General features: G+C 47.4%; 1 protein-coding gene across 1 annotated transcript in view; it reads left to right on the top strand.

Moving 5' to 3' along the window:
* The first annotated feature begins 2,139 nt into the window (after positions 1-2,139).
* Positions 2,140-12,223, top strand: part of LOC135530969 (presenilin-1-like) — a 37,948-nt gene continuing 27,864 nt past the window's right edge. The window contains exons 1-2 of the mRNA XM_064959138.1: positions 2,140-2,399; positions 8,859-8,946. Of these exons, the coding sequence (XP_064815210.1) occupies positions 8,911-8,946 (36 nt within the window). The 5' untranslated portion in view covers positions 2,140-2,399; positions 8,859-8,910. The remainder of the gene's footprint in view (positions 2,400-8,858; positions 8,947-12,223) is intronic.

Here is a 12,223-nt window from a genome sequence, read left to right as displayed (position 1 = left end):
TTTGTATTTTATTAGGAATCCCCATTAGCTGTTTCAAAAGCAGCGGCTACTCTTCCTGGGGTCCAACACAAAACATGAAACATGACATAATACAGGACATTAATAAACAAGAACAGCTCAAGGACAATACTACATAAAAAAAAAATTAAAGGCACACGTAGCCTACATATCAATACATATCAAGGAGAGGCCGTGTGCCGTGAAGTGTTGCTTTCTCTGTTTTTTGAAACCAGGTGTTCTGTTAATTTGAGCAATATGAGATGGAACGGAGTTCAATGCAATAAGGGCTCTCTATAATACTGTACACTTTCTCGAATAGGTTCTGGATTTGGGGACTGAAAAGACCCCTGGTGGCATGTCTGGTGGGGTAAGTGTGTGTGTCAGAGCTGTGTGTAAGTTGACGATGCAAACAATTTGGGATTTCCAACACATTAATGTTTCTTATATAAAAAAAGAACAAGTTATTCAGGCAGTCTCTCCGCACAGTCTCTTAGCCAAGAGAGACTGGCAGCATAGTATTTATGTCATCTCTCTAAACATTACAGATTACAATGAAGACATTACAGGGATATGCAAGACGTGCAGTTCTGTTCTGGGCCAGCTGCAGCTTAACTAGGTCTTTCCTTAAAGCACTGGACCACACAACTGGACAATAATCAAGATGAGATGAAACTAGAGCCTGCAGGACTTGACTACAACTGGACAATAATCAAGATGAGATGAAACTAGAGCCTGCAGGACTTGACTACAACTGGACAATAATCAAGATGAGATGAAACTAGAGCCTGCAGGACTTGACTACAACTGGACAATAATCAAGATGAGATGAAACTAGAGCCTGCAGGACTTGACTACAACTGGACAATAATCAAGATGAAACTAGAGCCTACGGAACTTCCTTTTGGAGAGTGGTGTCAAAAAGTAGCGCATCTATTTTTCCCCGTCAAGATTTACATGCTAAAATCGCCACTGCATTTAAAGTAAACACCTCCCCTATAAACATTACAGGGATATGGCTCTGACTATAAACATTACAGGGATATGGCCTGAATATATACCCCTATAAACATTACAGGGATATGGCTCTGAATATATACAACACCTCCCCTATAAACATTACAGGGATATGGCTCTGAATATATACAACACCTCCCCTATAAACATTACAGGGATATGGCTCTGAATATATACAACACCTCCCCTATAAACATTACAGGGATATGGCTCTGAATATATACAAAACATTACAGGGATATGGCTCTGACCTCCCCTATAAACATTACAGGGATATGGCTCTGAATATATACAACACCTCCCCTATAAACATTACAAACATTACAACACCTCCCTATAAACATTACAGGGATATGGCTCTGAATATATACAACAACACCTCCTCTATAAACATTACAGGGATATGGCTCTGAATATATACAACACCTCCCCTATAAACATTACAGGGATATGGCTCTGAATATATACAACACCTCCCCTATAAACATTACAGGGATATGGCTCTGAATATATATAAACATTACAGGGATATGGCAACACCTCCCCTATAAACATTACAGGGATATGGCTCTGAGTATATACAGCACCTCCCCTATAAACATTCCTGTCTCTTCTATAGATGTTATATCCTTGTATTGGTACTGCTGTATCATCAAATGAATTGTCTAAGTGAGTCTCAGAAATGTCTAATATATGAATGTTATCTGATGTTTGCAAGTTATTGATTTCATTACCCTTTTTTCTAATGCTACATATATTACTATGGGCTGTTTTCGGTCCTTTCCTGGGCAGCTGATCAGAGAGAGACATAATATGGAAAAGAACAAACAAAGCAAGAGAAACAAAATATTAATTCAGCAGGCCATTCATCAATTGGTGTATGTGTGTGCTGTCGGGTTGAAGCAACGACTCCACAGGCTTGGCTCCCTCATCCCTTCCAGGCTTCCGGGAGGGAGGGTGGACGATGAGCCTGTCATAGCGGATGTAAGCAATGTCCCCACGCGCCCTGGCAGCTTTCATGGCTGGGATCAGTTATTTCCTCTAGTTCAGAACTTCCTTAAAACTACACACAACATAACAAATGTATCCACGAGTCTGACTCTGGGGATGTAGACAAAAAAAGTTTAATTGCTAAAAATCCCGATTCCCGAAGTAACCCTTTATTAATTAAGGTTCGTTTTTTTTTAGGTATGAACTTCCCAAACATCCCAGATAGCACTGACCATAGGGGAAAGTACGGCAGCCTAATGGTGTCTTGAACATAGAAAGGAATAACAAGGAAGACAATTACCGGGTTTCAACTGCAGAATTTCAACACATTCAACATTTTTCTTTTAACATTAAATCATTGAAGCAAGCAAGCCAGTACCGCCTTGTGATAGTAGGTAAGAAACAGCAGCAGAATGTGCTTGTCGGTAAACTCGACCCTCTCTAAACAAAGCAGAAACGGATGTTAGTCAAGCTAAGCTAAAATAGCTGCGAATCGGGAAGAGGAAAAGTGAATTATTTACCAAACAGTAACGTTAGCTACTGACCACGCCTTTGTTATGGAAAGGATTTTGTTGAATTCAATGCTGATTGGAGTAGTTTGTGTGTCCCCCCACATCTAGCTTTGGGGCTAATATAGCTAGTTCGTTATACCATGCATTATGCTAGTTACTAGCTAGACAGGAGTAGGGACGACTGGTGAATTTCTCGACCAGACGCTTTTTTGGCGTATTGTCTCCGATCGCAATGTACATTCCACCTTGTGACAAAACAAATAAATAAAGGCAGTACCATCTAACCCTGCTCTTATACACTAGCCCCCCCAAAACCCCATCCCAGTGGCTCCCTGGGCGAACCCCGCCTTCGGTTCTGCACTACCTGTCATTTCTATTCAGACATTTTGGAACAACACAAATAAATCATCATAACATTTAACACTGTATAATATATATATATATATATATATATACATACAAAAATAAGACTCGTAAATATCAAAAAGAAGTAGCAAAAACAAATAGAAACAAATTTGTGTTGATTTGGCACTCGAGCGTCAGTACATTACCCATCCCCCAACACTGTCAACCAAGAGGCAAGACTAAACCAATTCACCTTGGTGCTGTGTAGACTGGTTTTATATTATTCTTAACGATTTCACACAAACCAGGAAAAAAATGCAACAATATGTCTGTGAAGCTATATATTCACAGTGTTATGACTGAAGTGTGGTTTATTTGGTAACATTTCATAGTGTGACTGATTTGACTAATTGCATTAGTACTGTACAAAGTTAGAGGTGTGCTATTTGATAGATTCCCCCGATCCCCCTACCCTGGGCTTCCAGTGGGGAGACCTGAGGTCAACCTACCCCCGCCCCCCTACCCTGGGCTTCCAGTGGGGAGACCTGAGGTCAACCTACCCCCTCCCCATCTCGTACTTCTGAGTGAGAGACCTTCCCAGGCAGTAGCCTCCCTAGCTCACAAACTAGAATCAGGGCGCCCACTCCGACAAGGTTAATTGACCCACGGTCCCATGATATCATTGATGTGACAAGGCAAATGAACGATAGAAAACCGATCGCGCAAAATATCACCATTCCGATTTTATTTTTGTTGTTGTTGTTGTTGTTGTTGTTGTTGTTGTTGTGCGGTTGTTCTGTTTCGCCCCCCCTGACAAGATGCCACGCTGGGTGGCTGCCCATGTCTCGTATGCCTAAATCCACCACTTACCTACCAATCCCACTACTTGGACCTAAACGATCCTACACCAGGCCGTGGGCCTGGGAGGATGGAACCCCCTTCTCTCAAAACCTACTGTAGATCTTCTGGACAGAAATCTCCCAGACCCAATATTTCTCTGCTGCTGCAACTACCACATATCTTGTGTGATTTCCACCTTTCTAAAACTCATCCTCTCTGGCTGTCTCATCAGGCCTACTCAATGGCGGGGCCTCCCAGTCAACTCACTCACCCATGGGCTGTCCTCTACTCTCTTCACTGCCTCAGCATAGGACATTTTCTGCCCCAGCTGCATGGGGGACCCCCACAGTTGACACAGTGCTTTCTCTATCCCAACTGTACACCCCTTCTGGTTATACCCGCCTGCATGTTTCTCACATCGTGGTAATCTAATTTCTACACACAGCTCCAACATGTAAGAGTCCTTGGCACCTAAAGAGGGTTTGGAACATAGGCCCTCACAGAATGGCAAATATAACCTAACCGGGACCTTATCAGGAAGAAACTCTGTGCCAAAGCTCAACAAGACAGACAGGGTATTCTCAGTCTCGCCACCGGGTCTACGTCTCACAGTGGGCGTCACAGAAACGAGAAATATTTGTTTTGATTTGATCCACCTTTACACTCAGCGCTGCTCCACTGACCCCTTTTAGCACCGTAGGCTGAGCCCCAAGCAGCACCTGATACAAAAAAAAAAACATAAACGATTCCACTTCTCTAATGCAAAACCATTCCCAGTTTGTCCTTTACCCAGCCTGACACAATGTATGGGTCAATGGGTCGGCCAAAAAGCAGGAATCCAGTCTTTCCAAAAAATCTTACTTCAACCGGTCCAAAATCTTCTCCGGTAGGATTCTCAGGGCGTTGGAAGTCTCCATTACACCTGTCGCCACAAATAGACCCAGTTCATCCTGGAATGGCCCTACCTCAAATTACACCTGTCGCCACAAATAGACCCAGTTTATCCTGGAATGGCCCTACCTCAAATTACACCTGTCGCCACAAATAGACCCAGTTTATCCTGGAATGGCCCTACCTCAGATTACACCTGTCGCCACAAATAGACCCAGTTTATCCTGGAATGGCCCTACCTCAGATTACACCTGTCGCCACAAATAGACCCAGTTTATCCTGGAATGGCCCTACCTCAGAGCGCTCACTACTGCCGCCTGGCACCATTTCCAGATTCTCAAGAGAGCATGAAGACCTGTAAGTCATTACTTACAGGGGCGGCAGGGTAGCCTAGTGGTTAGAGCGTTGGACTAGTAATCCAAAGGTTGCACGTTCGAATCCCCGAGCTGACAAGGTACAAATCTGTCGTTCTGCCCCTGAACAGGCAGTTAACCCACTGTTCCTAGGCCGTCATTGAAAATAAGAATTTGTTCTTAACTGACTTGCCTAGTAAAATAAAGGTAAAATAAATCAATAAACAACTTGGTTTTGTAATGAGGAGAATGATGTACTGTATAGCCTTCCCACGTATTACGCATGGCAGATGCTCTCGTCTCTACTCCAAAATTAAACACATTCAGTTGGCCTACAATTATTAGTGATTTGGTATTGGATTTTGAATAGCCTCGTAATAGTTAGCACATTTGAAACATTCCCTAATAGGCTTACAACATTACCTCTCGTGACAGGATGTGTCACCACCATGCGGTTCCACCTCGTCACCTCTCTTCTTCGTTCTTTTCTCCAGCACGCGGGCTGTCAACAGTTTAATGAAATATGTTTTTTTTGTTGTTGTTGCGAACATGTTACTATTGATGTCCCTGAACAGATTTAACTTGACTTCCCAAATTAAGCCAAATGGTTAGCTGCAGGAAACAGGGTTGGCGCAGAGCCCATGGCATACAGAGTTTGTGCAGAATATCAGCTGTTACGCTGCAGCAAGAGGCCGCATGCTTCTCAAACAGTGGTTGAGGTGTGGAGTGAACTAACTGGAGGAGCTTACCAGCAGGAGTGAACTAACTGGAGGAGCTTACCAGCAGGAGTGAACTAACTGGAGGAGCTTACCAGCAGGAGTGAACTAACTGGAGGAGCTTACCAGCAGGAGTGAACTAACTGGAGGAGCTTACCAGCAGGAGTGAACTAACCGGAGGAGCTTACCAGAAGGAGTGAACTAACCGGAGGAGCTTACCAGCAGGAGTGAACTAACCGGAGGAGCTTACCAGCAGGAGTGAACTAACCGGAGGAGCTTACCAGCAGGAGTGAACTAACCGGAGGAGCTTACCAGCAGGAGTGAACTAACCGGAGGAGCTTACCAGCAGGAGTGAACTAACCGGAGGAGCTTACCAGCAGGAGTGAACTAACTGGAGGAGCTTACCAGCAGGAGTGAACTAACTGGAGGAGCTTACCAGCAGGAGTGAACTAACCGGAGGAGCTTACCAGCAGGAGTGAACTAACTGGAGGAGCTTACCAGCAGGAGTGAACTAACCGGAGGAGCTTACCAGCAGGAGTGAACTAACCGGAGGAGCTTACCAGAAGGAGTGAACTAACGGGAGGAGCTTACCAGCAGGAGTGAACTAACCGGAGGAGCTTACCAGCAGGAGTGAACTAACAGGAGGAGCTTACCAGCAGGAGTGAACTAACCGGAGGAGCTTACCAGCAGGAGTGAACTAACAGGAGGAGCTTACCAGAAGGAGTGAACTAACTGGAGGAGCTTACCAGCAGGAGTGAACTAACCTTACCAGCAGAGGAACTAACAGCTTACCAGAAGGAGTGAACTAACCGGAGGAGCTTACCAGCAGGAGTGAACTAACCGGAGGAGCTTACCAGAAGGAGTGAACTAACAGGAGGAGCTTACCAGGATGACATGTATTCCCTCCCCCCGCTGCCCCAGTTCCTGCCCATTTTTACAATGGACCATTTCTAAATTGAAACTAATTTGATATATTAGTAAAGACAAGACTACATTCGGAATAGTCTGATGGGATGAAAATGTTATCACTTGATGAGAGAACAGCTTGTGCTGCCTGAGGCAAGGGACAAGCTGTTTTTCAACTTTCTCAAGTCACAAATAGCCCATAGTCACATCATGAAGCCCATATATGTTTGGATTTCTAAATCTAGCATATAGGACCTGTTTCAAATAATCACTTTGATGCTCAACATAGCCATTTCGTTCTGTTTGTGACGCTTGATGCCCTGCAAGTCCCGCCTCTCCCATCTCCTCATTGGTTTTTAGGAGCATATACCCACGTGGGTGATTGAAAGATGAACTGAGGTCCACATTCCAGTCCAGTTGGTGGTGGTAACGCACCTTAAAGTTGATTGCCAACCGCCATATAAAGACCACAGAAGAAGAAGCCTGAAGGAGGAGAGATGACTAGAAACAAACTCAGTTTGCCCATTTCTCTGTAGTTGAACATGTTATTACTACAACCTCGTGAAATTGACAAACTGACACGTTTTAATTTTAGTCAAAAACAACTTTTTATATCGAAGGAGTGACTTTTTTTATTATGACATCCTACCGTGTTTCCTCTCTGGGTCGGTGCCATGTTTCCTCTCGGGTCGGTGCCGTGCTTCCTCTCCGGTCGGTGCCGTGTTTCCTCTCTGGGTCGGTGCCGTGTTTCTCTCCGGTCGGTGCCGTGCTTTCTCTCCGGTCGGTGCCGTGTTTCCTCTCCGGTCGGTGCCGTGTTTCCTCTCCGGTCGGTGCCGTGCTTCCTCTCCGGTCGGTGCCGTGCTTCCTCTCGGTCGGTGCCGTGTTTCCTCTCCGGTCGGTGCCGTATTTCCTCTCCGGTCGGTGCCGTGTCTCCTCTCCGGTCGGTGCCGTGTTTCCTCTCCGGTCGGTGCCGTGTTTCCTCTCCGGTCGGTGCCGTGTTTCCTCTCCGGTCGGTGCCGTGTTTCCTCTCCGGTCGGTGCCGTGTTTCCTCTCCGGTCGGTGCCGTGTTTCCTCTCCGGGTCGGTGCCGTGTTCCTCTCTGGGTCGGTGCCATGTTTCCTCTCTGGGTGCCGTGCTTCCTCTCCGGGTCGGTGCCGTGTTTCCTCTCCGGGTCGGTGCCGGTGGTGCCTTCCTCTCCGGTCGGTGCCGTGCTTCCTCTCCGGTCGGTGCCGTGTTTCCTCTCGGGTCGGTGCCGTGTTTCCTCTCTGGGTTGGTGCCGTGCTTCCTCTCGGGTCGGTGCCGTGTTTCCTCTCGGGTCGGTGCCGTGTTTCCTCTCGGGTCGGTGCCGTGTTTCCTCTCCGGAAGCTATCCGGTATGTTTGGGAGAACCCTACCCTAAACCTTTTAAAGGGATACTTCAGGATTTTGGCAATTAAGCCCTTTATCTACAAGCCCTTTATCGACAGTGTCCCACCGCCAGCTCGGGGATTCGATCCATTAACCTTTCGGTTACTGGCCCAACGCTCTAACTAAGCTACCTGCTGCCCCAAAAACACCATTATATGATTATGGTTCTGTTATTATATGGTTCTGTTATTATATGGTTCTGTTATTATATGGTTCTGTTATTATATGCTATGGTTCTGTTATTATATGGCTCTGTTATTATATGGTTCTGTTATTATATGCTGTTATTATATGGTTCTGTTATTATATGGTTCTGTTATTATATGGTTCTGTTATTATATGGTTCTGTTATTATATGCTGTGGTTATGTTATTATATGGTTCTGTTATTATATGGTTCTGTTATTATATGCTATGGTTCTGTTATTATATGGCTCTGTTATTATATGGTTCTGTTATTATATGGTTCTGTTATTATATGGTTCTGTTATTATATGGTTCTGTTATTATATGGTTCTGTTATTATATGCTGTGGTTCTGTTATTATATGGTTCTGTTATTACATGGTTCTGTTATTATATGGTTCTGTTATTATATGGTTTTGTTATTATATGGTTCTGTTATTATATGGTTCTGTTATTATATGCTGTGGTTCTGTTATTATATGGTTCTGTTATTATATGGTTCTGTTATTATATGCTGTGGTTCTGTTATTATATGGTTCTGTTATTATATGGTTCTGTTATTATATGCTGTGGTTCTGTTATTATATGGTTCTGTTATTATATGGTTCTGTTATTATATGGTTCTGTTATTATATGGTTCTGTTATTATATGGTTCTGTTATTATATGGCGTGTATTAACCAGGATTCTGTTCTTGTGCCAGGCCAAACTGAACAACTGGGCTTGTATGTGAGGGCGAGTCTGTTCTGTCAACCATGGCCAACAACGTGGAGGACGTCGAGAACAACATGGTGAGCTGCTTCTAAATCACAGCAGAAGTATGAGAAGTAAATAATGCTCGTCTGTGTTTTGCCACTTGCAGATTGTAACCTATAGTAAAGGCACGTTCACGGCGGTGACATTTGCAGTAAAAAAAAGTAAATCATTAGTCATATGGTTTTGCTCCTGAAGATTCGAAGGGTGTTGGCTGGCCATTACAGGAGGCAAAGTCCTTCTAGGCTGTTTCTCTGCTGACCCTTAAACCGCACGAAGCCGTTCAACTCCCCATGTAAATAACACCGATGAAAGACGGTTTATGTCACTGCACTGTTGGAGCTAGAAACACCAAGCGTTTCGCTACGCCCGCAATAACATCTGCTAAACATGGGTATGTGAGCAATAAAATAGTATTTTATTTGACAAGCCTGCCTTCTCGGCCTCAGTTCTTAATAAACACGTTCAGTGAAGGATAACGGCTGTGACCCGGTTCGATGGAGCCAATTCTTCCTGGTGATTTATTGAAGTTATTCAACCAGGAAACCCCCCCCCCACAGCCTTTTAGAAATCGCATATCCTGTTTTTATTCAGAAGATCAGGAGTAAGTTAAGGCTCATGTCTAAACTGTCCTGACAGCCTTGGCACCTCAACACTCTCCCTAGATGGGCCTGTCTGTCCCCACAGCCTTGGCACCTCAACACTCTCCCTAGATGGGCCTGTCTGTCCCCACAGCCTTGGCACCTCAACACTCTCCCTAGATGGGTCTGTCTGTCCCCACAGCCTTGGCACCTCAACACTCTCCCTAGATGGGCCTGTCTGTCCCCACAGCCTTGGCACCTCAACACTCTCCCTAGATGGGCCTGTCTGTCCCCACAGCCTTGGCACCTCAACACTCTCCCTAGATGGGTCTGTCTGTCCCCACAGCCTTGGCACCTCAACACTCTCCCTAGATGGGCCTGTCTGTCCCCACAGCCTTGGCACCTCAACACTCTCCCTAGATGGGCCTGTCTGTCCCCACAGCCTTGGCACCTCAACACTCTCCCTAGATGGGCCTGTCTGTCCTGACAGCCTTGGCACCTCAACACTCTCCCCTAGATGGGTCTGTCTGTCCCCACAGCCTTGGCACCTCAACACTCTCCCTAGATGGGCCTGTCTGTCCTGACAGCCTTGGCACCTCAACACTCTCCCTAGATGGGCCTGTCTGTCCCCACAGCCTTGGCACCTCAACACTCTCCCCTAGATGGGCCTGTCTGTCCCCACAGCCTTGGCACCTCACAACACTCTCCCTAGATGGGCCTGTCTGTCCTAACAGCCTTGACACCTCAACACTCTCCCTAGATGGGCCTGTCTGTCCCCACAGCCTTGGCACCTCAACACTCTCCCTAGATGGGCCTGTCTGTCCCCACAGCCTTGGTACCTCAACACTCTCCCTAGATGGGTCTGTCTGTCCTGACAGCCTTGGTACCTCAACACTCTCCCTAGATGGGCCTGTCTGTCCCCACAGCCTTGGCACCTCAACACTCTCCCTAGATGGGCCTGTCTGTCCCCACAGCCTTGGCACCTCAACACTCTCCCGAGATGGGCCTGTCTGTCCCCACAGCCTTGGTACCTCAACACTCTCCCTAGATGGGCCTGTCTGTCCCCACAGCTTTGGCACCTCAACACTCTCCCTAGATGGGCCTGTCTGTCCTGACAGCCTTGGTACCTCAACACTCTCCCTAGATGGGCCTGTCTGTCCCCACAGCCTTGGCACCTCAACACTCTCCCTAGATGGGCCTGTCTGTCCTGACAGCTTTGGCACCTCAAGACTCTCGCAAGATGGGCCTGTCTGTCCCCACAGCCTTGGTACCTCAACACTCTCCCTAGATGGGTCTGTCTGTCCCCACAGCCTTGGCACCTCAACACTCTCCCTAGATGGGCCTGTCTGTCCCCACAGCTTTGGCACCTCAACACTCTCCCTAGATGGGCCTGTCTGTCCCCACAGCCTTGGCACCTCAACACTCTCCCTAGATGGGCCTGTCTGTCCCCACAGCCTTGGCACCTCAACACTCTCCCTAGATGGGCCTGTCTGTCCCCACAGCCTTGGCACTGAAACACTCTCCCTAGATGGGCCTGTCTGTCCCCACAGCCTTGGCACTGAAACACTCTCCCTAGAAGGGGCTGTCTGTCCCGACAGCCTTGGCACCTCAACACTCTCCCTAGATGGGCCTGTCTGTCCCCACAGCCTTGGCACCTCAACACTCTCCCTAGATGGGCCTGTCTGTCCCGACAGCCTTGGCACCTCAACACTCTCCCTAGATGGGCCTGTCTGTCCCCACAGCCTTGGCACCTCAACACTCTCCCTAGATGGGCCTGTCTGTCCCCACAGCCTGTCCCCACAGCCTGGCACCTCAACACTCTCCCTAGATGGGCCTGTCTGTCCCCACAGCCTTGGCACCTCAACACTCTCCCTAGATGGGCCTGTCTGTCCCCACAGCCTTGGCACCTCAACACTCACCCTAGATGGGTCTGTCTGTCCCCACAGCCTTGGCACTGCAACACTCTCCCTAGATGGGCCTGTCTGTCCCCACAGCCTTGGCACCTCAACACTCTCCCTAGATGGGCCTGTCTGTCCCCACAGCCTTGGCACCTCAACACTCTCCCTAGATGGGTCTGTCTGTCCCCACAGCCTTGGCACCTCAACACTCACCCTAGATGGGTCTGTCTGTCCCCACAGCCTTGGCACTGCAACACTCTCCCGTCATTCAGAGAGACATTCTACAGCGCTCTGAGCGCTCTCCAAGTCCGGAAGTGAATATCAAGTAGCGCGAAATTAACATTTGCCCTTCGTTTATTGCACTTTCCATCCTTACCTTGGAAGGTCACTGTCTCTGTGCTGATCGCCTGTGAGTGAGACAACGCTAGCTAGCCAATGGGAGCGTAGTAGAATGCCGGGGGGTTGTGGTTTTGGCTTAATTGCGTTGGGGAAAAAGAAAGACTGTAGGGCCGGTCACTCCTCAGGCTGGTGTCAATGGGAGAGTGCTGTATAAGGTTGGTCACTCCTCAGGCTGGTGTCAATGGGAGAGTGCTGTATAAGGTTGGTCACTCCTCAGGCTGGTGTCAGGGTGGAGAGTGCTGTATAAGGTTGGTCACTCCTCAGGCTGGTGTCAATGGGAGAGTGCTGTATAAGGTTGGTCACTCCTCAGCCTGGTGTCAATGGGAGAGTGCTGTATAAGGCCGGTCACTCCTCAGCCTGGTGTCAATGGGAGAGTGCTGTATAGGGCCGGTCACTCCTCAGGCTGGTGTCAATGGGAGAGTGCTGTATAGGGCCGG

Source organism: Oncorhynchus masou, unplaced genomic scaffold (assembly GCF_036934945.1).
Source record: "Oncorhynchus masou masou isolate Uvic2021 unplaced genomic scaffold, UVic_Omas_1.1 unplaced_scaffold_1471, whole genome shotgun sequence".
NCBI classification, from domain to species: Eukaryota; Metazoa; Chordata; class Actinopteri; order Salmoniformes; family Salmonidae; genus Oncorhynchus; species Oncorhynchus masou.
Note: the sequence above shows the minus strand (reverse complement) of the source record. Positions and strands in the feature narration are given on the sequence as shown.